The sequence below is a fragment of the Anguilla anguilla genome, chromosome 9 (assembly GCF_013347855.1).
Source record: "Anguilla anguilla isolate fAngAng1 chromosome 9, fAngAng1.pri, whole genome shotgun sequence".
NCBI lineage: Eukaryota > Metazoa > Chordata > Actinopteri > Anguilliformes > Anguillidae > Anguilla > Anguilla anguilla.
The window spans coordinates 8565688-8591953 of record NC_049209.1 but is presented as its reverse complement, the minus strand read 5'-3'; the positions used below and the strand labels follow the sequence as shown (position 1 = coordinate 8591953).

The 26266-nt window shown below is 46.6% G+C and overlaps 1 protein-coding gene across 2 annotated transcripts in view; it reads right to left on the bottom strand.

The window, feature by feature from the left end:
• Window positions 1–341: 341 nt before the first annotated feature.
• The window catches only part of uvrag (UV radiation resistance associated gene), an 83909-nt gene continuing 57984 nt past the window's right edge, over window positions 342–26266 (bottom strand). For both annotated transcript variants that reach the window (XM_035434032.1, XM_035434033.1), the window contains exons 14-15: window positions 8075–8166; window positions 342–1038 (exon numbers count right to left, since the gene is read on the bottom strand). In XM_035434032.1, coding sequence (XP_035289923.1) covers window positions 357–1038; window positions 8075–8166 — 774 coding nt within the window. In that variant the 3' untranslated portion in view covers window positions 342–356. The remainder of the gene's footprint in view (window positions 1039–8074; window positions 8167–26266) is intronic.

The following is a 26266-nucleotide window of genomic DNA, read 5'->3' as shown; positions in this document are numbered from 1 at the left end:
TGCGGCGCTCTCCGTTCTGCGTCATCTGTGATCGTTTTCCAGACTGCTGCAAGCTGTTAAGATGCCCAAGCATGCTGAGGGCCTAGTGCTGTGAAAAGCCGGTTACTAAGCATTCATTCTCACCTGGTAACGCCAACGCACCCGGAAATAAGGCCCGGAATCAGATCAACCTCAAACATCCTTTATTTCATTTTCAAGGATTATAGAAATGCTTGGAGAAGTGCAAATTGGTCATTATACCAGATATTTCCTATATTTTCTTTTTGTAGTCTCCATGTTGCTAGGGGAAATAACAAGCCCCCCGTCCCCCCGTCCCCCCCTCCCCACGCCCCACCCCCCTCCCCTCAGGTCCTGCCTCACTTGTCGGAGTTCTTGCGCGGTCGGCGGAAGCTGGACATGTTCTCGTTTAGTGCATAGATGCGTCGGGAGAACTCCTCGAAGCCGGCCGCGTCCAGCTCGCCCAGCACCTGCTCGTCGCACTCCACCGCCACGGCGTGGTCCACGGGGATGCAGGGGTAGTCCTCCAGGGGCCCGCCGCCGCCGAAGCCCGTGGCCTCCGTGCCCATGATCTCCTCGGCCTGCTCCACCGAGCAGCAGAGCTCGGCGCCCGCCGCCAGCGCCAGCCCCTCCCCCGGCACCGCCGAGCCGTTCATGGCGCCCGCGCCCTCGCCCTCCGCCTCGTCCCCGTCCCCGTCCCCGTCCGCGTCCGAGGGGGCCAGGCGGTCCGCGTCCTCGCCCGCCGGGGCCTCCTCCGCCTCCAGGCCCTTGGCGAAGTCGATGCCGGCGTCCAGCGAGGAGGACATGTTTTTGGGAGGGTCCGGGGGCGGGGCCAGGGCGATGGGCTGGGCCAGGGCGGCGCCGGCGTGGCCGGGGGAGGGCGCGCTGTACTTCTGCTTGTCGGCCTCGGAGCTGGCTCGCTTGCGCGGGCCCCGGTCCGGGGAGCTGGTCCTGGGCTGGTAGGCGGCCTCAGACGCGCCCGACACGCTGAGCTGAGACTTGGACGGGACCGGCACGGCGCTGGACACCTTGTGCCGATCGCTGGGGAGAGAGAGAGAGAGAGAGAGAGAGAGAGAGAGAGAGAGAGAGAGAGAGAGAGAGAGAAGGCCCTGTTCAGTGTGCGCCCTGCACCGAAGGCAAACATCCTCCACCTAACCAGTCTTTTCCAATTCTTTACCAATTTATCCCCCATTTTTAGTCACTGTTCTAATCTGAAATGGGCTGTTGTATTGGTAGGTCCATCTGATGGGTTCCTCCATTAATTCGGGAGGGCACACACAAACGCAACCCTCCGACTGCCAGACAACCGACCTTACCTCGCCCCTACTACACACCGCAGAAGTGACCGAAACATCTAGCGTCGAGTTTACCGGCTTAGTCTGTCTTTCAGCCTCTACTAACCGCCAACTGCCCACAAATTGCTTTTTGATAGATAGACAGATGGATCGATGGATGGGTGGATGGGTGGATGGGTGGATTCCCAACCACTAAGCTTCTCTACCATAGCTCCCCAGTGGTGGAACAAACTCCTAGTTCCTCTATGAACCACTCAGTCATTGCACATCTTCTGAAGACACATCTCTTCAGACTAACTATCACTACTCTGCAGGTCACTCCCAATTTACAATCGCTCTTATTATTTGTATTCTTCTAATTTCTTCCTGTAGCACTTTCATGTTACCTTCATCCAGCACTTACATTGCACTCATATCATTATCTTGATGCTGTAGCTCGTTGTCATGCCTCCTAGTTTGACTTCCCATAAACTTTCTGACCTAGCCTATGCTTACTGCGTGAACTGGACTTAATGTGTTCACGGCTATGTTACATAATAACTGTTACATAATGAGTATTGTACCTTATCGGACCAGTGTTTTGTAGTTGTTCCAAGGACCTTCGGTATGCACTTATTCAACGTCGCTTTGGATAAAAGCGTCTGCCAAATAAACGTAATGTGATGGATGGACGGATGGATAGCTAAATAAATAAAGAAATAAATAAGCCCCTCGTCGTCCTCCCACACCGCTAAGAGAAATGGCCGACCATACTGTGCATTTCCTATCTCCTCTGTTTCCTAGAGGGCTTCTGGAGACCAGCGGTGAGGTCATGCCGTCGCATTCCTGGGCAGTCCGATAAGGGGGCGCACACAGCACTGCGCCCTACCTCTGAGCGCCAGCAAAGCGAGCCAGGCAATAGGCTGCCCAACGGAACCCTTATCCAACCTCGTGTTGTTTCAGCTCTCAAAAACCCGCCACGCCGCAAATGAAGAAAACGTTCATTGCACAAGGCAGCCAGTTCCCGAAGGTCAAATGTTCACAAACAACAAAGGAAAAAAAAAAAAAAAAAAGACCAATAAAACCATTGTTTTTCCTGGCGGGAGCAGCACTGGCTAATGTTGACGCTTCAGGCCCCGAAGAAACACGATCAAAGCAAAGCCAAACGGAAAGGACAAATCACCTCAGCGTTTCGCTAATTGTTTAGTACTGGTTACACACAACACAGTGGTGATCGCCTCATCCCCCGCTCTGAACGCACACCGAATTTAACGAGGTCCTGTTTGAAGCCTGCCACAAGGCCCGAATCGGCATTCCTCTGCGCCGTAGAAAACAAAAACAGCAGGACGTTTTGGAGTCAAACTGACCCCAATATCAAGAAACTTTACAACATGTCATTTATAACAAGTGGGTCACAGACTTAAATCGTTATTCAGAAATAATGCGTTCCTCTCGACGTGCGTTGGACTCCACTTATGATCCGAATAGAGCTTGACTCTCCGTAGCCGGTGCCAATGCTAGCACTCCGCGATAATCTGTTCCAGTCCCGCAAAAGCACTGCAAATTGGCCAATCAATATCTACGCAGTTTAGGCAGCGACCCAACAGCTCAGAAAACAAATGCATTCCTCATACTGTGCTTGCATGTCACAGTTTCTCGGAAACTATGCGCTTCTTGGCTGAAACGGCATTTGGTACGATATTTTCTCCTAAACTGGTTTCTTTAAACATGTCAAATTAAGTCGTATTAATCAGCAGTGCGGAGATCATGAGGGGGAAACTTCTCTCAAGCCATCACTTTTTTCACTGATGACATTTATTTTTTAACTGCGGCAATTACCATCTCCCAGGCCACGCCCACTTTCCCTCAGGGAAAAGTGTTATTTATAATTTGGCTGCACTGGGCACGTGCAAGAGGGGGTGCTGGGCAGTCCTTCCACAGGCTTCTAATGCCTGACATCGAGGCTGGAATCAATATTAGGAGGATGATGAGGATGGGGGAACTTGCTTATTGAAGAAATGCAGTCCTGCTGTGGATAGCTGTGATAGAAGAAACAATAGCCCCTTGTTTCCTTAAATAAAGGAGTATGTTTCACTCGCTGTAATGAGCCAAAAAAACCAACGAGCAATGGTGAGAGAGCAATAAAAATCAGAGATTAATCACGCAGACACGCATAACCCCCTCGACCTCACATACACACAAGCACACTCGCACAGTCATACCCAAACAAGCCCACACATGCACATGCCGATACCCACACACACACACACACACACCCACACACATACATGCGCGCACACACACACACACACACACACACACACATATCCATCCCACACAGGCACAGTCACATGCACGCACACATACAAATGCGCTGACATACCCATCACACACATTCCCATTCACGAGCTTGCACATATACGAATAAACGCATAGTTACGCTCACATAGTTACGCAGGACACACCCCTGTGGGAAGTCGAGCCGCATGTCACAGTCAGGTGAGCTGCAGACAGCGGGTCAGGCGGAGGACACACACGCAGAATGCTCAGGCCTCTACAGGAGGTGGTCCGCTGGCCGCAGCTCCGGGGCTGTGCGAACAGCTAGCGCATCGGCGGGGGGGGGGAAAGATTTACTGTCGCTCGGGCGCAGTATTTTAGTCACGGTTTTTTAAACTCATTAGGTTTTAGTATTTCTCCAGTTCCCAGCGGACGGCCCCCTTTCAAAGACATCAACGCATAAAAGCTACCTGAAGCCTCTGTCGAAGTCATCAGGCTTTTCTTTGGCAAGGCCGGGCCCTGCTGATAGGTTAATGTCTCCCCAAACAAGCTCGCTTATTTTTTTTTTTTGGGGTCGGCCCACTTGCCCTCCTCTCGCCGTTGGGCCTAATACGGCCCGTCGTGGAATTCCTAAACCAAACGCTTCCCCATTCCTTATCCTCTGTCCCGTCCGAGAGGGAGCGACAGACAGACACTCTGTTCCGTTCGGAATCAGACGGAAAGGAGCAGGTTCGGTTGCCAACCGGGCCAAAACACACAGCGAGAGATTAGATTGGCTTATTAAGAGTTAGCAGGCATGTTTAGTTTCTGATTGAGCACGAGTGTACTGTAGGTGTATCTCTCTACATGGGGAGGGGCTGGTGAAGCCCATGCTCCACAGGGCCAAGACCATCGATGATAACTCAATAAAAGGCAACTCAATAGCACTTCAGCTGCCCGTGGCTGTGGTGCGAGAGAGGCTTCTGGAACACAGTGAGACACCCGAACCCAATTCCAGCCAAAACTCTGACCCCGTAACAATGATGTTGTCTGTTTAACTCGTTGCCTGCAGTTTATATATTGGAAAAATATGCCGCCCTCTGCCTCTAGCACAAGGGCTCTCTGCTTCGGAAATGGCCTCTGATCGATCGATAGCACAAGACTTGCGTATATATTCCTCCAGATGTGCATGTGATGCATCTCCGGGCAGTCTGTGGGGACAATCGCATGCACTGTTTAGAGTTTCTTCCTGGCCCTGTCAAGTCTTCGTCTCCATCAAGTGAGTCAGAGCCGGGAGGCGGGAGGAAGGGGCCATCACACGAAGAACTTCCTTCATACACCGCCATCACCATTCCTCTTCCAGAGTTTTGGGGGGGTGGGGGGGGGTCAGGACGTCTGGTTGTTCTATAACAACCCTGACCACTGTGAATGCCAAAACACAAGGTCGTACAGTACTTTGGTGTAAAGATTAGGGGGGGCATTTTCCTGTACAGTCTGTGAGCTATGACAATTAAATCAGTATGGCCTTTGCAGACTCGAAGGATTTAGAGACTGGAGAAGAACTATATTCTATCCAAGATTAACAACACAGCTGCCTTTTGACAAATTGAATTAAATGAATTTTTACAAAGCACCACAGGACAGTTTGTGAATGAGGCTAATATATACACCGTTCACAAGAGACTAGTCAGCTATTAGCTGGCTGGCAGTTACCCAACTACAGTTTGCAAGCTTGTAATGCGCTCTGGATTTTCATGAACATACAGTACTCCGGTATGAAGGCAGACATTACCAAATGTACTTATTTAAATTTTTAATCAAATAAAACATTGAGTCCGACTCACGTGCATAAAAGCTGGAGACTGCTAGAAAAAAATGACCGAACAGAGGTAGGAAAACTATAGTAAATGACAGGCCGTTGACCAATAAATGATTGCTAATTTGCAGAAGGAACAGGTTCATTGTTACTTCTAGTTCATGATTGGTCTTGAAAAGGCAATGCGAGTGTAAGATGAGCACTCGTTCAGTGAGACCTCAAGACCTGGGAGTTCCTAAACATGGGGGACATGACTGGCCGCAGTCCCAAAAAGAGGAAATTCGACTCAGGGATTCACTGATTATTGGAGGGGACAAATCAGCCATTTTTCAGTATTGCGTGGGACACTTCCCCTCTCAAAGGTGCTTCGTCACGCCCAGGCCAATAAAGGACGCAAGACAGACGGCTTATTGGATTAGAGCATTCTGCTTTCTTTAATAAAGTTTTCCTTAAACTCAGCAGTGAGCCGCTGCCGGGACTCGCGGCCCCGCTAAAAATGTCCCTCTGTGCTTTCCGTACGCGAGGCAGGGCGGAGGGCTTCGCTCCCCGGCGAACGAGGAGAGAGATTTACCGCCGTTATCGCCGCGTTCACATCAGGACCGCGCAATCTCCAAAGCCGGCTCCCGGGGGGGGGTGGGGGGGTGGGGGGGGCAGGGGAGAGAGGGGTGGGGCCGGCCCAGCCAGGACAAGCAGGCCTGTGTCTAATCAGGGGATCTGTCCCGCGCGCGGGAACAGGGGGCGCTCGGACCTGTGAAGCGCTGCCAGGGCCTGCTCCCAGGCGAGGCGCCCGCACAGGAACACGCTTTTAATTCGTTTATTTCCAGCTCCGCCGGCCTCGCCGCGGCGACCCTGCTGACGGCGAGCGCGGGGCGGGGCGCCGGGTCAGGCGTTGGTCACCCGCCACTTCCTATAGACGTTCGGGACGCCCTTTTTTGCTGACACGGCGCGATACCGCCGCGGTCACGCCGATCTCTTCATCATCACAGCTGACACAGCCGCGACAAATTAAGCCATTAGAGAGCCCCAATTTGTCTTCCTCTCCCCCCAGCAGCCCCACTCCGGGTTTCCGAGGCCCGGTGGCCATGGCCGGCTAACGTTCTGAGAGTAAACACGAGAGATCCTGCTCCGGGTTAACACGCCGCGCCCCCATACATAACTTACATATGCATTCGCAGCATTCGCGTATCTGAGCGAAAATCTGAGCCAAATTCCCTTATTCCCAGCATGCACTGCTTTCTTGGAAATGAGAAAGGGGTCCAACTGATCTCCCAACACGGTGAATGCGCACCACATTGTGGGTAAGACTCCTGCGAGGGGGGGAGGGGGGAAGGGGGGGGGTGGAGGTAAATGGGTCCCTGGATATGCCATACATCCCCGTACAGGGGAAACGGATCTCAGCCTCTCTCCGCCTGTCTGAGGGTTAACTCCCCACAGCTGCTAAGCCGCATTTTTATACACCCATATTTCATATTTTTGGCCCTCAGTCTGAAATAGGATCTGAATTTAGGCTTCTTCCAAGAGTGGAATGGAAGTGATATTATTAAAAAAAAAAAAAAAAACTGGAGTCCTTTACAAAGGAGGATAAAATATATGCATTTCCTCGATATTTCAATACGCCGGTGAGATCAAGTGCTGTTCTGCCGTGCTGTAGCCTTGCACTGTTGTACCGCACAGCAGAGAGTCCCAAAATTGAAGTCAGCTCTGCATTGTTTTCTAACGGGAGTACAGGGATTGAATGTCCTTCGCTGGTTTACACAGGCCTATGAAGTGATACGCTTTCTCAAGAGAAGATACTGAACAAGTACGCGGGATAGAGCCGCTGCACTAACATTGCATCTCGAATACACTGGAACAACGGAAAAGGCCGCCTAAAATTGAATCGTCACGGCTCTTTGTGATAAAACCTTGAAAACAAAATCAGCTAAAAATGGCCCCGAAGGCTCAGTCTGTGGAAACAGGACTGTAGCGGAACCATGGAAATGCACACTTCCATCTCGCAAGACCGAAGGTCACAGGCTTCATATGGTTTATCTTAAATGCAAGATATTTCTGAACAGGAAGAGCTTTCAGGATTCAACTGCTTTACACGGCTTTGTCACAGTGAAATATTATATTATCTAATAAACGTCCAGAATACATGTCTCGTGTCAGTTTGCCCTGAGAGATTTTTCTTTTTTTTTTCAAAATGATCATTTATGCATAGTGATCCAAGAGGTTGAAATTGGGCCTCTTGTCCATGTTCCAACTGAAATCATGGAGCTCTGAAGAATAAATGGACCCATCACTACATTTCACATGCTGATCCACCCTGCACTGTAGGTTCCTTTTTAAACCACATTTTAATCCTGTCAGTACACTTTCCCCCAAGCTTGGAATGTCCAGTCATGTGCCACCCTGTGGGGCTGCCAGCCACAGTTGGCACAGTCAAAATTTGATGCCAGATCACAGGGTACATCATGCGCTGAGGGACAGAGTTTTAGCAGGAAGTGTCATCAGGTCCAGCAGTGATCTACCTACAGGGGCGGGTTAGAGAGTCAGAGGGGCATTCATTCTGACTTCACGTCAAGCGGAGATGGTGGAACAGGCCAGCCGCTCCTTAGATACACTACATCCCTTGTGACAACAAGGCCCCCCTGAGGTAGCAACAGTCTCACCGACAGGACGACAGTCTCACCGACAGGACGACAGTCTCACCGACAGGATGACAGTCTCACCGACAGGACGTACTCACCAGCGGACCAGCAGCCCATGCTCCAGGAAGTTCTTCAGGTTTGGTAGTGTCTGCTGTAGGAAAGGCGTGGAGAGGCCATGCTGGTATCTCAGCTGGAAGAAGAAGAAGAACGACCATTACAGCCTGCCTTGCACCACACGGTTACTTGCACAAAAAAACTGAGTGAGAGATTTCCTGGTATGTGACATCTGAGGTGATCTGATGCATTGACTCCATCTACTTCCACAGTGCTTGCATGGCTTGTGAAAAGCACAGTATGTTACAGGGATGGAAATACTCCTAATGTTCAAGCCCTTTCTGATTTAATAAGTCTGCTGACCCAAGCTGCTATGCATTGGAAGTTTTAAATGGAAAAAATACCCAACATGTTTCACAAATTTATGGCAACTGACCAATTCCAGGACATTCGGAAAAGTCTTTCTACATCCCCTTAGATACCGAATGTAGGAATCTGTCAACTACCGACTAAACTGCCAAGACTAAGCACAACAGTGCCTTTAGTTTGTGCTAGATTACTGACATCTGATTTGAAGGATAATAAACAATGGTGATTGGCCCAATCTGACACACTGGACATCCCTCTTCCCTGAAACGGTGGAACTAGCAGCGATGACGGGGAAAGGTGTGCTGAAAGGAAGAGGAGCAAAGTGACGGCACACATCTGGACCGAATTTCTGCAAGGTGAGCGAGGGAGAAAAGGAAGAGAAATCAGCCAGAAAAACGCTGAGCTCCCACACTCTGCTTTCTTTCTGCAAAGCTTCCCTGCAGGCCCTGGCTGCCATTGCTTCTGCGGGTTCCCTTTTTCGTCCTTCTTGTCCGGTTTTAAGCCCGTTTCACACAGTATGTGATGGATTAACAAAAAGTGGAAACATGAAAGAGAAAAGAGGTGTCAACTTGGGCTGAGAGTAGTGGTAAAGGTGCAGATCACAATAGCCCTGTCATTTCTACAACTGTTTAAAACCACTGAGCGGATTGTTAATCCCGCCCCCAATGTGATCTTTTACTCTTCTCTGGAACAACGTGAAAAGTTTCTCATTTTTTATTCGCAAAGTTGTAAACATCAAAATTCAGATCTTGCTCTCAATGCAACATATAGTGGCCACTCCTTAAATCAGTGCTGTGCTCAGATCCTTAAACCCCATATATACACAAGAGCTCGTAGAAATAATGAAGCACACTAAATCAACGTTCTCTCCTTTACATAAGGTAAACCCTGGCCTGTTAAAGGAGGTGATTAGCACGGTTTTTCCAGACTTTGAGGCTATTACCAATATCTCTTTGGTCACAGGTGCAGTTAGCTCATATTTTAAATGCGTCCCAGTGCAGCTTCTTCTCAAGAAGCCAAGCCTGGATCCAAATAATTTGAACAATTTGAACATCCTAACTTCACCAAACTTCAATTTCCTTCTAAGGTTCTAGAGAAGGTTTTAGCAAATCAACTTATAGGTTTTATGAGCTCCAAAAATCTCTTTGACATATTCCAGTCAGGTTTTATATCCACCATGGCACCGAACAGCTTCACTTAAGGTGACTAAAGACCTCATCATAAATGCAGATTTGGGAAAGAGCTCAATTCCGGTATTACTTCACCTTAGTACTGCCTTTGGCACGGTAGCACAATGCTATTTTAATTGATAGCCTTAGAGACAGCGTTGGTGTTGTAGACATTATTTTATCTTGGTTTTGAGTCAGATCTGATACACAGTTCTGTGAGTTCATTGGTGACTGTTCATCTAGTTTTGTCTAAGTTGATATGTTCCCCAGGGATCCATCTTGGGCCACACCTTGTTCTCAATTTATATGCTGCCCCTAGGAGAGATTACTACATTATTTTTGTTGTATAAAAAATACAAAAATATGGTGCAAACCCTGCACTGGACACTGAATATAGAGAAATAAGGGAGCTGGCATCACAGTTTACTTCAGTAAATGTGTAAATGTGCTTAAATCTTCTCCAGCTGCAATTTTGTCATGGCTGTGAACACTCCCTAATACCAGACTGGCAATGTGCCTCATGCCAGTGACAGAAAGACACATAAATAACATAAATGAATCTGGGTTCATTCTCACTGAAACCACGACCGGTTTATTCTGTTGGAGCTGGAGCCGGATCTTGAACTCCCTACAAGTTGTTCCATCTTCCCCTACACTGGACCTCAGGCTTCTTTCCAAATCCAGGATCATCTCTTTTCTTTTTTCTCCCTATTCTTTAAAAAAAAAGGCATTGGACGCAGGTGACGGGAACAGCTCCAAGCTCAGTTGGTGATGAAATATCCAAGCTTTACAAGAATAACACTGAGATTCATTCATGGATTACAATAAAGGCTGTCTCAACCAGATGAGTGTGGTGATGTCCACATGTGGATGAAGGGAGGAAAAAACTGCACTGGTGAGCCAAGAGCAATATTTTTGTTTATAAATCAGCATGTGCATACCTCTTAAGTTTATCAAAGGGCATCTTCAGCTAGTCACAAATACTTCCAACTTTCACCTTTCCATCATCATGTAATTTTTCTTTTTTTTCAAACATAAAATTAGTGTTCTGCTCCAAAGATGGAAATTTTTGAAGGCTAAACTTAAGGAAATATTTGGCATAAAGTACAGATAACAGTGACACATGCATGCATTATTTTAAACTAAATGCTGTAACTCATAAATAATAAAACTTAATTAAATTAATTGGGGGGCATCAACCAGGCTGGACAGAAACAGATTGTTTTATGACCGCTCAAACAAACGCAAGCTCAGATATACAAAGCATTGTTGCGCTGTCCGCAAACATAGACAGTGCCATTACACAATCCAACTGTCAAAATTACTTTGCATCTTTAAGTTTACAGGTATGCAAAATTTGCACACAACAATGTTGTAATGCTCAGCCTTCTCCACATTTCGAAACATCTCTTGATAGAGACGAGAAGGTTGGCTTGGATGATTAATAACTGGCTTGCAGAAACAGCGAGCCTTTCGGCAAAGCGGGGACAAAGTCAGGGCAGATCGACCGAGCCGGGGAGCGTTTTGATTGGTCGTACTCCGTCTGTTTGACTCAGAGATAATTGCCGGTTTGCTCTATTAGCCTCACGGTCCTCCATTCAGAACCACAGAAACGCTCATATTTCATCGCAGTTTGACGACTGTCATTCTCCTAAAGGACGCACGCTGGAACCCTGCCAGGCGCATAGTAACGAAACCTGATAGGGGAGGACGGAGATGACATCACAGGATCTCACAGTCCAGTCTATTGTCAGCCTTTTTTTTTGTTGAATGAGGGAACTCTCTAGTGGAGTGTACACGTAAATTGGGGGTGGGGGTAGGGGAGGGGAGGGGGGGGCGGGGGGGCGGCGCCAGCACCTCAGCGCTGCGGCCCTGCTCACTGTGTTCCAGCGCAGTTAATGTTCTCCAACAGTGTCACAGTCTCTGCCAGCACAACCTCCCCCCCCACCCCCCCCACCCGCCACGTTCACAGCAGGTCTCCTGTCAGTCCGGCCTCCCTGCAGTCTCCAGACATCGGCCTGGCCGCCTCGCTGCAGACTGCACGGGAGCGGGAGCGCGGTCAGCGTCCGTCCCTCCCCAGCCCTGGAGCAGATGCACTGCGCTTTAAATGAAGGCCCAAAAGGCCTGCACTGCAGCCATCGCTCGCCGAGCCGACCCCGATCCATACTCACGCAGCAGTGTCTTCAGATGATCAAAATAAACCCCGTCCTCAAACTGCCTGCTCTTCAGAGTGCAAACTGCTCATGGCGTTTGACTTGAAGAAAAACGGCTGATGAAAAACTTCTGCTCTTTGCATTTCACACGTTGCACTTTTTCTTCTTCCGAGAGACAATGTGTGAAGGATTAGGACGCATAAAACGTGTACATAAAAAAAAGAGAAAAATAACGTGCTCGTGAAATGCGGAATGTGTTGGAGCGATCCTGAGAATGGGACAACTTTGTCTCAGGAGTGATTGAAACAAAGGCGCAGCGGGAGGATCTGACATGGTGAGGCTTTGCATTATTGCTTGGGAACATCACAGCAACTCAGCATACCACACAACATTTCACAAGAATTTACGGGAAAGCTCAACAAAACCTCAAGGAATATGCACACAAATGCATTAGAAAGTTAAAGAGTCCCATAAACAAAATGGCAATTCAGAATGCCAATTCCAAATGGAAAAATGTATAACAGTCTGAGCCGCCAATGATGCAGGTTCCCATTATAACAGTCACCCACCAGCCATTCAAATCTCTCCTCTGGAAGCCCCGCCTCCCCCAGTCAGGGCTGGACGGTGCTTTGTACAGCCTAAGAAGATCATGGTGAGAAATTCCCCAGGCCCATTGAGGGCAGCTGTAAAATGAGAGGCCTGCTTGGGGCCGCACCTACCGGGCCCTTTTTTTTTTAACGCGGGGCTCGACACAATCCGGGGGGGGCCCGTAACAGATACAAGATTCACCTCCGCGACAACCTTTTGTGTCCGCCCCCGTCTCCCATTCAGCCGTGCCCGCTCAGGCACTTCAGGGCCCTTTCAGCCCGGGAAAGACAAGAGCCGTAATGGCGCCGGCGGTGTCCATTCTGTGGCACAGAGGAGCCGCCCATCCGTCCGCGCCGGATGCGTTCGCCGCGCCCCGACAGCTGCCGGGTGGCGTGAAAAGCAGGTGTGCGTGGCAACAACCGGGGGGCCAACCGGGCCAAAAAACAAAACAAAAACAACAAACAAGCAACCGCACGCCAGTTGAGAGCATTCAACAGGTCCTTTATTTACTCAGCCACTGTAGCAATTTCCCCCACACAGTCAAAACTCCATGTACCATTTCACATCATACGCGGAGTATAATTTATCCCTTAATTGCCGATGATACGTCTCTTTACAGTTCATTAAGGATTCATTATGCTGTTCCAGGCGCACGGCAAGTTCTATCTGACGTTCCACAGGAGAGTTCCTATAATGGAGCAGTCGGGCTGAACGTGAGGTCATCCAGAGTGTTTTGTCAGCAGGAAAATCACAATGATACAAATCACGGGGAACGGGGGTATCGGAATCGCTTGACGGCTCGGTGAAGTGACTGGCGCAAGGGACAAAAAAGAAGAGGAAATCTGTAATACAATAGCTTTTCATCACGGGCTACTTTCAACATGCAGAATGTTAAACAAACCACATTCTAATCCAGAATTCCTGGGGAAATCTGACCCAGGAGTCAGTAATTACTACAGTAATTTACAATCAGCGAGACAATCCCAGCAGCGACGCTTCAACAGAGCGCCATGCCCTCGTCCATTACACGCTCACATACGTGTGACCTGCACACATGCCCAGACCCGCATTCAAAGGTGGGTTCACCGACCTAGAGTAAAGTAATCAGCGGGTCTCCAATGGCCCTGAACATCGTTCCGAGGCTTCAGAGAGATCTGTGCAGGTGTGGACATCTGACCTTCCCGAATCCCTCCCAAATCACTACACACACTCTCTGTGCAGCGGTCAATGGAGTCGCTGTCACACCTGGCCACACACCGACTCCGAGTAGTGCAGGATTAGCTTTGGTTTCACCCGCTGTGCGCTCTGGTTGCCTGCAGCTGGCCAGAATCAAAGACCTACTTGGGTTTATACCATTCCCACTGCCTCCGTGCGGTACGCTTATGAGTGAGCAAGCGTCGTTAGAAATGTAAAAAACTTATGGTGCCACATGGACACTGTAAATGAATGACTTTTGCTCGTTTCCTACCTTTTGTTGTACGAAACATGGGATTTAGGATATTCCCTTATTAGGCAAAATAAACAGAAATAATGCAGGATTGGGTTCTCTCATTGCAAATCAAGCTGTTCTGAATGATGGCAGCAGGCAGCGTCGGGCACAATCAATCGATCAATCAATCAATCGAATCAATCAATACATTTATTGTCCCCGGAGATAAATTTGCTTTGCAGGCAGGTATACAAAGGTTAAAACAACACAGACCAAATTTTACGTGACAGCCATAAATGTACAGACACTTAACAGGCATGAGATTGAAAAACGAGCAGGAAACACTTGACCATGAAGTCCATAATCTGGGCATAACCAATTATCGATATTTGTCAATACATATCATTATACAGCGCATGTCCTGTCGCTGTTTTAGTCACACTGTCAGCTCATCTTTCCCCCAGCTTCAAACTTGGAATGGAGAATCAAGATGACAGCCTGTCTAGAGCAAGAAATAAGAGAATCCCACCAACTCTCTACCTCCCTCTTCATCTACATTATTTCAAATGAAAAACCTTTAGTGCTCCCCATTAAAAGTACAGTAATCAGCGCAGTAATCTTACACGCCTGTAAAAGTGTTTTTAGCGGACAGTAAAATCAAAAGAAATGTATAATGAAGTGGTAACTAAAAGAATCCAGATTGAGATAATGATGATGAGTTTAGGACCTTTATTAAGTCCACCTGCAATACACTCTGCTCTTAGAATTTCAGACAGGGTTACGCTACTCTTACTTAAATAGCGCTGTGACATGGGTCCTCACTGAAAGGAAAAAAAAAAACACAACAAAAGGAAAAAAGCATGCTAAGTTTCGATGGAGCAGAGGCTTTGGTGGTATCTCACCCATTGTCATAATATGCCAAGCTAGTAGGGTCGTGGCCTCAGAACACAAAGTAGCTGTTTCAGCTGGGGCAGAAAGTTGAAAGCAGACCACTCAAACCAAGGAGGAATGCACACATTTCCTAAATATCTGAGGAAGCCATTCTGAGTAGGAATTACCCAAGGAGAAGGCTAATCCCCTGCAAAATATTTACACAGTTATGGATGGATATTTAGATCGATCAATACGGCTTTAAAAATAGTTACATTCAAAGTTTCCTTTGGCAATTTACAGCATTGCCTTCCTGTCAAACTCGTGCTAACCACAGCCACTTCGCAGGAACTCATGCTATTCGTCAATAGCCCTCTGGATGGAATGGTAGCTTAATTAAGCATGAAAAGCCGCTGCAGTCGTAGCCAAGGTGACGCTAGTGAGCCGTGCTCTGCGAAGGCTTCAGGCCAAGTGCGCAGGGGGCGCACGTTCATTTAATTACAGCATTTCTCTTTCGTTCTCACACGGACTCGTCCCACTCATCTTAACGCCATCTGTGGTCTTATGAAGCTATATTACACCTCCTCCTCAGAGACGGATTAGAAATTGCTCCGCTATGTACAACCCCAAAGCATGCACTGCTATTTGGGCTCCGAATAGAGCCTTCAACAAAACATTTAAATGTGCATGCACACTGTGATCTTTGCGCAGTTTGGAAACCACCGCAGAGGTAAAAGCTGATTACAGACGTCAGCTCAAAATCAGAGCACATGCTGTATAGGGGTTTACACAAATAGTTTTGAGGGAAGCATTCAGTTCTGGTACAGCTGATTTGTTATTACAAGCTCGCCTTGATCAGCTGAATATCTTTCAGCTGACCAGAAACATACACAATCACAAGCCCAGTTCACATAAACAAAACAGACAAATATTTTCATTTGCTGAATGGTTTAATTTGACATTTAACAGAACGGCAGGAGCCAGGTTAGGACTACTTCAGAGGATGAAGCATTTTGTCTGTGCCTGTTCTGCAGCCGGGATCATTTGCTCTTGCTAGATTAAGCCAGCTACTTAACAACATACACAAGACTCAGGTAAGCGTTTATACAGCTATAGTAATCAGTGCTCTCCTGACATCTTTGCTAATCTGGACAGGTTCTAAGCATTATTAGAAATAAAGTTTATTTTCGGATAGATAGCTATCCTTTCTAAGACGTCTGGTAGTCATTAAAAAAAATGCCTGCCCTTACCAGAATAAGAAACTTATGTCAAATTCATAAGGCTAGTGGTCTCGCTGCAAGATGACGTGCACAGACTGAAGCGAAGCAATGAACTGTGCAAAGCAGCATAATTGATTACAAATACATACGTACCAGATATATGAAGAACGCAAATCTCAAAAATAGACAAGAGTGAGATGCCTTTACAAACAAAGTTTTTTTTTCTGAATTTAGGTGTGACAGTCCTGCCGTCGCTCTTGTTGACTCCGCTTGTATTTTGGCTCTGTGATGATGAACATGTCACAGGTGCACCTTGTTTGGCCCGGAATGCCAGATGCGATCAGACTCTAACTCAAACCACCTTGATTGGATTACGTGTTGTTACACTTAGTTGAGTACGAGATCGTATTGCTGCAAACGCAGTCAACATATTTACATAATTACAGGACAGCAATGAGAGGAAAGGAGGAAATTTAATTATAAGACCACAAGAGGCCCAGCCGAATTATAAGACCAACTGAATGGAGAGCCATTTGTTAGCCTACGCTTCATTTATGTATTTTGTACACAGGAATATAATATTTTTTCTACCTCCATTTTTTCTTCCAAATTTGGAATTTCCAAGAGCAAACTGCAAACTCACCCCACTGCTATGTCATCCTTCATCAAATCAGAAGGTTATTCTGAAGTAATGAACAACACCATTCTGTTACTCAGTCACGTACACTATATGACCAAAAGTGTCTGGACAGCCCTTGGTCTGGGGCTGTTTTTCATGGTTTAGGGAATGGTCCCTTAGTTCCAGTGAACACAAATCTTAATGCTACAGCATACAATTATATTCTGCTTCCCCAAAAGTTTAGGGAAGGCCCTTTCCAGTTTCAGCATGACAATGACCCTGGGCACACAGTGATGTCCATATATAAATGTTTTTTTTTTTTTGTTTTTTTTTTAGAATGATGTGGAAGCACTTGAATGGCTTGCACAGAGCCCTGACTTTGACCCCATCCAACACGTTTGGGATCAATAGGAAAGCTAACTGAAAGCCAAGCTTAATCATCCAATCAGTGCCCGACCTCACTAATGCTCTTCTAGCTGAATGGAAGCAAGCCTAGCCAAAGGGTTGGTACTTCTGGTCCTAAAAGCAAATGGGTCCAAATTTACTTTCACTGAACAGAGTGGAAGCTTACACACCTGCAAAGGGGTCCCTTAAAGTATATGCCTTACTTTCCAGACATGGACATTCTTAAAGAATGGTGTAGAAGGAATTAAATCTGACTATGGCCGGTGCTGCATGGGTTCTTCTCAATTAAACGTGAGAGCTAATAATGACCTTAAACCTGCACTGGTTTAAGGTTGTTTTCCCAGCCTGGAAAAATATATTAATGGAGGAAATAATTACAAAGAAAAACAAAAAAACTTAAATCTAGCTGTAACTTTCTGTCCGGTGGCACTGCCAAACACAACTTCTAACACAGTGTTTTATTCTTTAATCAAAGTCACAATCGCTTTATTATTAGGAATAAAATAATGTTTTATTTCACCACCAGGTTTTTAAAAAAAATTTTTTAGTCGGACAGTGTTTCTGCAAAGGCCTTTACACGCATACTGACCAGTACAGCTGCAGGTGGAAACTATCCAAATTTTCATAGCTCCTTTATGGCCTCTGAACAGGTTAAGTGCATTACAGAGTAAATTAGATATAATAAAAAAATTAAACACACAGAATATTTTACAAAGCATTAGGTCTTCTCGGGTACAGTAAGGCTTTGTGGCCAGGTTTGGCAGTGTACTTTTAGGTATACATATTGAGTATAATCCTCATAACAGGTGAAAGCATATCAGCAGTTACAATCTGGTATTCTCCATGAGTACCAAAATAAGTAAAATAGCCAAGAAAATGTAAAACCTAATTTATGTAACTGCCAAAACCGATGACATAATGGACATAACCCCCAACTTCACGGTGGGGGCTGGGGGGGTGGTTGTGGGAAGGGGTTGTTTGGGTGGGGTGCGGGATTCATAAACGGCTTGACAGTTGGCTACCGTACGGACTGTGCCACAAGTCTCGCCACACACTATTATTCTAATATTTGACTACGAATGAATAATCTTAACTTTTCACTGACCGTCGGTTTGTGAAAAATTTGCAACATATTACTATTCAACCACTCAACAGTCAATAAAAAAATGCACAAAAATATAGTGTTATTATTGTTAGAAAGAAAAACATAAAGAAAATATCTGATAAATAATTTTTAATTATTATTACACGAAAACGACCTGTTTCATACCCAGGTTTAAAGAAGCAGTAGTAGGGTCTGATTATTTGATTGTGACCTTGAGTGAAATGTGTACCGTTGCTAATAAGGCTCAGCTCTACAGTCCAGTAGGTCTAGAGCCGCTGGTCTTTGTACACGAGCTCCAAACACCTGAGAAATGCTTTTCCGTGAAGCTTTGATCATTTCGCGACCCCGTCACCAGAGCCTGGCCAACAGTATCACACGGCCTGTGATTACCTGCTCGTGAATTTAGGTCAGCATCTAATCACCGGAGAAACAAAAGCCCTTTCACTTCGTCCCGCTACAAACCAACGCCACAGAGGAGGGGTACGCATGTGTGCATGTGCGCCAGGGGGCACGGGGGAGGGGCCGAGGCATATTAAGCATTAGCAGACCCCTCTACCCCATAAGCCGACTTTCAGATAAGCCCACTCCTAAGCTCGAGTATCATAAAGCTCAGAGATTGCGGTCTGCTCTTGGAACGGCAGAAACAAAGTCCATATTATGCTTTGGAAAGAATAACAGGGCACCAGAAGTTTTTACATCAGGAATAAAGAGGTGAGGCGTAAAGAGAACTCCACACCTGCGGTTTTGATTGGACAAGCAAAAATTCAAAACTTCAGTTCCCCAAGTTCGGGTATTCACAGTGGCTACCATCCAACTTGTGCCACTGTTCAGAAAGCGTCCATAGTACAAACTGGCAAGCGTAATCTTTATGGCTGTTGATGACTATACGCAGGTGCATATAAAGAAAACACAAGACCTTCAAGAAAGTTTCCTGAACAAATATAGACTGTACCGTTATACTGAAAGCACAGATCACTTGGATTTAACATTACAGAGTCAAGTGCTTGAAATTAATGCCATTGTGGCTTTACTTTTCGGGTGGAATTCAACCCAAAAAAAAGAAAAGAAATTCATTCCGCTGCCAGTGCTGGAGGGACAAACGTTACAGGAGCTCTATTAAGCAAGGTTTTCTCCTCCAAAGCTGCTGACCAGCAACAGGAAGCCTCTGATTTTACCAATGAAAGAACAAATGATTTGAGAGGGACAAGAGAGAGACAGATTCTGAGAGAGGGCAACAGAGAATGAGAAGGGAAAGTGAGAGGAAAAGCAAAGGGGGGGGGGGGGGGGGAAGAGACAGAGAGAGAGAGAGAAAGGATGGATTTGGGGGCCAAATTCCTGAGTACCCTGAGGCTCGGCCACAAAAGCAGCCCCAGCTCATTAAAGGCAGCACCGAGAGCTTGTTACCGCGGCGACGGCGGGGAAGCGCTGCCACTCCCGCGCTCTCCAAGAATCCCTCATTTCACAAAAACCTGCAAATTGAAAACATACTTCCATCGACGGAGAAAGACAAACATGCCACGGCAAAAAAAAAAAAGGAAAAGAAAAAGAAAAAGAGTTTGGCACAAAGCACAATTATGTGCTTTGTGAAGGAGCAGGCCCGGCCGAGAAACAGTGTTACACACACGACACCGTCGGGCAACGGAGCGCAGGAAAAAACTTTTTATCTTCTTCGCTCAACTCTGTTTCACGAATGCGGAGAACCCGTATGTCAGGCGGCAAGCCTTGCGGAGAACCCGTATGTCAGGCGGCAAGCCTGGCGCCCCGTTTACTTTGAAGGCCCCGGAATGATCTCTGGTTTGTTTGGCATTGCTCTGGTTACAGCGCGGTCACATTTGGTGTGCGAGACTTTCTCAAAGGGACGACAGACGGGGCCCCTGCTTCATCTCAGCGCCAGCCCTACGCAGACAAACAAAAAAGATTTTTCACAACGGATTAAGCCGGTGCTTATCTACGAACCATTATTTACAGAATTACAAACGGCAAAATACCTCATTTGTTCGAGGCTAATCTCAGATATACAAAATATCATATTCATCTTAATAGAAAAGCAGTGTTTTCAGGGCCAAACTTGTACTTTGCGTTTAACGCTTTATTCGTTTTTCCCCCAAGTTCCTAAGGGTTCTCACAACACACTGCAACTTTAGCCCACTTGAAACAACACTTAAAACCTAAACCAGAACGCCTTACTTATCACGTAACAGGAACCTTTTTCTCTCCTTCATTGCCAATTTGTTTCATGTCTCCACAAATAAAGTAGAAGAAAGCGTGGAGAAAACTTTAACAACAAAAAAATATGTTGGCTAAAAGGAGAGGAGGGGGGGAAGAAAGAAATCTTTCCGAGCTGTCGACACCAGCCCTTCCAGTGAAGCGTTTTTTCAAAAAACATCTGATAGCCAGAGTTTCAGCACTGTGCAAAGTGTGGATACCACACTTCCATACAGAACAAGAAAGCAGACGCTTTGTAGTATAGACGCCTGCCAACATTGTAGAAAGAGCTCACCTCATTGGCTTGCTCGAGTGGGAATCTGATTACCCACAATTCCTTTGGGAAAAAGAGGACAAGTGAGGTGCTGCCCCTCTGTGGCAGAGCACTTACTGGGGGCATCACAGAGATCACCACGAAGGAAAATATATCCTTCATCAACCCCCAGCCCAGAAAACAAGCAGGACTGCAATTCGGAGGATTAGGACCCCTCTAACTTACTTCATTCCAGGCCTCAAATTGCAGTGGCCACTGATAAAGCTTCTGGCCTGGACTTCAGTGAGGAAAAGAGAATAATCCATTGGAGAGTAATCTCACACATTTTTTCCAGTTGTTTGTGGTGGCCAAAATGTACAGCATGTCCCATTACTAGCAATATTCAGAACCATAAACTGAATCCTCATGGAAAACAAGGGGCTGTTAGCAACTGGCTTGAGAGCTTGTCGATTATTATACAGAATGCAATCTAGACTTCATAGTATACCACAGCTCTGGGGGAAAAAATGAAAAGACCACCCCATGTTTTTTGAAGGGGAATCTGGGTTACTCCACCAAACATTGATTGTTAAACCTTTTCCTAAGTTAAGACACTGGAATTTTTATTATTTATAGGTATAAACTTGCTTAGTTTGCATTATTCAATGTGTAACAACACAATGCATTTTTTGTATTTTGTTTCCATTTTATGCAAATACATGTTCTGAATACAATATTTTTGTTTGGAATTAATATCAAATTTGGTCAGTAGTTCATGAAAGAATATCAGAAGATAGATTTCACAGACAAATACTATAAACTGAAAATTTGACTCAAATTTGGTCAAAAAATCTTTTCCCAGAGCTGTATATACATTATACTGCAAGATGTGTTTTATAGGTGCTTAACTTCTTTTTTTCCAACATAATTCCAACACACTTCTTAATTCTTTAAGATGTATGATCCAAACTAGTTTGAATATCATTTTTTAAATATTTAACTATCATTAAATTAACTGTATACTTGAGAAAGAGAGAAATAATGAGCAAACTGCATGTTTAAACATGCAGAAACGGTAATCAGAGTAAAAGGATGACCAGATATCGAAACTGAGAGCACACCAGATCTAAGTGAACTATCTTGATTGATGCAATGGGGCAAACAAGCCCTTCATCTCACACAACCATCCCTTATCTCTGCGTGGAGTACCCTTGGAAACCAAACCGTGGAAACAGATACAATCGGTCGTCTGGTGTTTTCACTGCTGGTGCTAAAAGCTGTCTTCCTCTACCTGGCTTTTCAGCCCTAATGAGAAGAAACACAGAGTTTGGTGCCCTCGTCCCGATAAATGCGCACAGGAGATCCACCACAACGGTGATGCCTTTTTACTGCCATTCTGTTGTGCTCCGTAACTAACTGTGACTGTAATTACCGTTGCTGCGGTTACTCTGGTGACAGGCATCCTTTATGTCACAATTAGCCCAGAGAGTCGCTGTGGATGTGGGCATCCGCGTGGAGTGCTGCTGTCCTTCTGAGAGGCCGGAGTGTTTCCAGATTACCTTCCCTCACATTCCAGTGCTTATCGGGTTTATCTCAAGAACACCTTGCCTCCACTCGCTCACACCAGATTCCCCCAATTAAATGAGACAAAAAGGGCTGCTGGGCCCATGTTTACCAGTCACAGGGAACAGCTCAGCACAAGCATATTCTTTCTTTGGGCTCATAAGCGCAATACGGTATTTTGGACAAAACCGCCACGCGTTTGAAACAAAGCCAGCTTAAATTTAATTGTCTCTTCATTGCAATAGTATTTTTGTGCATATCAGATTTAGACTGGCAACTGTGCCAAACAAACAGAGGGGCACAATTACATTGAATACAAGAACTGGAAAAAAAAGAAAATCTGCACAGCGCGGATTCTGTCAAGGGGCGACATGAGAGCCAATCTATCCAGACAACTCAAAATTTGGGCTCGGGTGCGTCTGGCCAAAAGTGGGCGTTCCCATGGAGACCAGAACGGAGGCGGCTTAGAGGAATTAGTGGGAAGCAGGGTTTCTTACTTTAATCAAAATTAAACAATCCAAGTCTTAAAAGCCAGGAGGTGTTTATTTAACCACTGGCTTCATTAGCCATGAGTAACTGTAAAATCGTGACATGGGCTCACATGCTAAAACGACACAGGGGTAACACACCCCCATCACAGGCCTCTTCAGTAATAAGGAGCCCAACAGTTTGAGAATGTCACAGCAAAACGGTGGTTATTTTAACACAATTAACAACCCTTTGCCATCCACAACTGAATAATGGTTTTTGACAAGTAGGTCATTGGGCCTTCTTAATGAGCTTTGGGCTTCACCGGCAGGGAGATGTGTGATATACGGTGATCATCTGTTGGGATGAAAATAAAGATGGCAAAGATTCACTCTTTTTCTCACAGAAAGCAGTGTCAATGTGTGACATGCACCAAGATAGCTGACATTTACAAATTTGCTCCAGATGGGTAGGAGTTATATAGCTTAATGCTTAATGTCTGATTACATCCACAGAGGAATCTGTTTGGATGCACTGTAGCAGTGCACTAGGAGCCACAAACAACTTTTGCATGAATTAGTGAGAACACCCGTTTTATAAACTTGGTGTAAAATATGCATATAAAAAACGTGCGGTCCTTGCCCTTTCCGTGTTACATACCATACCTCAGAAAAGAAATGCAGGTTCTGTGCTCGGCCAGCCCAAATTCTACCCTTTCTGTAAAGGGTTGAGTGCAGCTCTCTTTCTTTTTTTTTCCCCATACAGAGGAAACACAAGCCCTCTAAGAAATGCTGCGGTTTTCAGAGTCAATTTTACAGATATCAGCCTTGATACGGGAGGCAAATCAAACCCTGCCCTAGACAAACAGGAACCGTATAATCTGCGGCAAAGTGCGCAACGCCTTCTAATCTCTTCCACTTTGTGTGCAGGGTTATAGTCATATCGCTTTCTGCCTTCGTCGTAATTCAAATATTACAAAACTCTTTCATGAGGCTGGAAGAAAAAGAAAGGAAGTTATCAATGGTGAAAGGAGATTTAGCACAATGGGCTTTGAGAACGCTACAGCGGGGGGAACGCAGAGCGGACCGGACACTTCTGACGTCCAGGCTAACAAATTTCAAACAGATGTAAACGCCAACGAGGGCCGCTAGCTAGCTAGGCGACTGCGCGCTAGCACAGCCCCGAACTTTCCCGACGCGCGGATTCGCTGCTTTTACATTCGAATACGTTCGCCTGCGGGACAGGACCCGAAAATAATCAGCCTCTCTTGTGCCCCCGATTTGCAGAAATGCGTGCGATAACTGCGACCACGAAGGCCTGAGAAAACAGACGTCGCTGCTGCTGTCGGCGCGTAAACGACACCGCAATCAGTTTCCACCGAACGAACGAACGCGGAAACCTCGTTTGTCTCGAAGTTTGTTTTGTCACGCCTGAAACACTGCGCTCGGCAAACATTCCCCCACGCCATCTCATTCCGGTTTTGTTTAATCTGCAGGTATAAATAAAAGAGAAAACCTGAGCAGCGCAGCGGAGTCGCCGCTCTAAAAAGGAGAACGTTTTCTCTTTCTCTGTTCGCAGACTATTTCAATTTACTTTTTGGTATGACAAACATGCACTGATACTGCCAAAGCACATACATATAAAAAAAATAAAGCATAAAAGCATAATACAATATTACACAAAAGAAAAATAGACTCTCAGTCTTCATTCTTCCCTGGTGACTTTCCCACACTGTCATTGCTCAACAACAGTCGAGTGAAATACAGACCTTGGCAAAGAACACTGCAGTGCTACACACCTTAACTCCCCCCGCACACACAGAGACGCACATACACACCACACACTCACGCACGCACGCGCACACACACACACACACATGCACGCAAACACACACTCTCACACATGTGCGCGCACACGCACGCACGCACACACACATCCACACAGGAACAATGAACACATAGCTGGACACATACTGGAAAAACCTGTGTTTTCTGTACAGTAAACCACCAGAGACCCCTAGCTCCCAGCATCCTCTCTGGCTATACCCACCCACTATAGCGCCTTTCCCACCGCTGCTCTGGCTCGTAAACACAATCATACACGCACATGCACACACACATACATGCACACACACATGCACAGCTCCTAGCTCCTTTCCCACTGCGGCTCTGGCTCATAAACACACTCATACACGCACACACGCACATGCACACACACACACGCACACACACGCACATGCACACACACATACATGCACACACACATGCACAGCTCCTAGCTCCTTTCCCACTGCGGCTCTGGCTCATAAACACACTCATACACACACACACACACGCACACGGGAAGCCACACGTAGGATTACGCCTTCCTTCCATATACGTTTTGTAAAAATGGGGTTCGTTCGGCACTTCTGCGGTGATAGGCGAACCTCCGCTACTGACCTCAAACCATGGAAATTCAATTAGACTTTAAGTGTTTCATAAAGCAATAGGTGGCTGTCCAGAGGAATTCCAATAAAATACAGAAGAGGCATAATCGCGGTGTGCTGACGGCCACATTCGGGTAAGAAAACATTGAGATGGAAATCACAGGCCAGTGACACATAGCTGCAGCCCCAGATATGCTAATAAACGACTGCGCTAGCCAGGACGCTAGCCTGGGCGCTAGCCAGGGCTCCAGCCCGGGCTGACTGCGCCGCTGCTCTCGTCTGCGCAGGCTGGAGGCCTCAAGCCTCAGGCCGCCGTGTCCCTCCGGCAGAGGCGTGCGCAGACAGATGTGCAGTGGGCAGATGTGCAGCCTCCATCCACGCCAAAGGAACCTGAGCTTCACTCCATACTGTACATCAGGATGAGCAGAGACCCTGTGCTCAAGCAGTGGGTCTGGTCACCATGCACTCTGTGTGCTGTAACAAGCATATACACCCTGCAGAGTCATGCATTTTAACCTAGGGGGAAACCTAGCCCTCCAGGTAGCACTGGCACTCTGTGCGTTCTCTGTCATAACGTTCTTTGGCAGGAGGACAGCCTGACACACCTGACAGAAATTCTGACAGGCGACTCGTAGGCGCGAAAATTGGTTCAAACCCCTCAGCCTGGGTATACGGCTGGTGCTCCATCGCCAAGCGGGATGTCTAGATCATAGGCAGAACAAAAACACAGCTCTACAGAACAGCAACGCAACAACTTTGCGTGCGCTCAGGCAAACCTCAACAGCAAGGTCACCTCAGGAACACGGGCGTGCTGTGCCGTAGCTCAGCAGGGCGGTCGCCTGGCTCCAGACCGGGCCTACAGCTCGGCCAATCAGAACACGGCCCCCACGCAGGGAGCAGACTGCCGTATGTGTGACCGGCATGCCTTTGGAAGCTGGGCTAAGAATCAGGCCCTCCCTGCGCCTACATCTTAAACTTGGCCGATTCAGAGGAGGGCTGGGGGAAAAAAGCAACTGTTCTCTTGTGGGCCAAGAGCTAACAGCGCAATGAAAAGTTATTAATCGCAGCACATTTTAAGAAAAATACATCTGCGAAGATGACATAAATCCTCATTGGAAAGCATTATATCGCAATGGGAAAAGGAGACTAAGCGCGTCTTATAGCCCTGACAGTTTACTGCTGGGTGTCATGCGTGAAACAATGGGGAATAATCACACCCACATTTTTTTCTGTGACACAAAGCGGCGTCTTACTCAGCCAATTCATCACAATCCTAAAGGACACTTCAGACCGTCTAACACAAACACAAGACACAACATATTTAAGTATCCACAGCTTAAGGAAAGAGAAATAAAATACAATGTTATCCCCATACACACATACGTTACATCT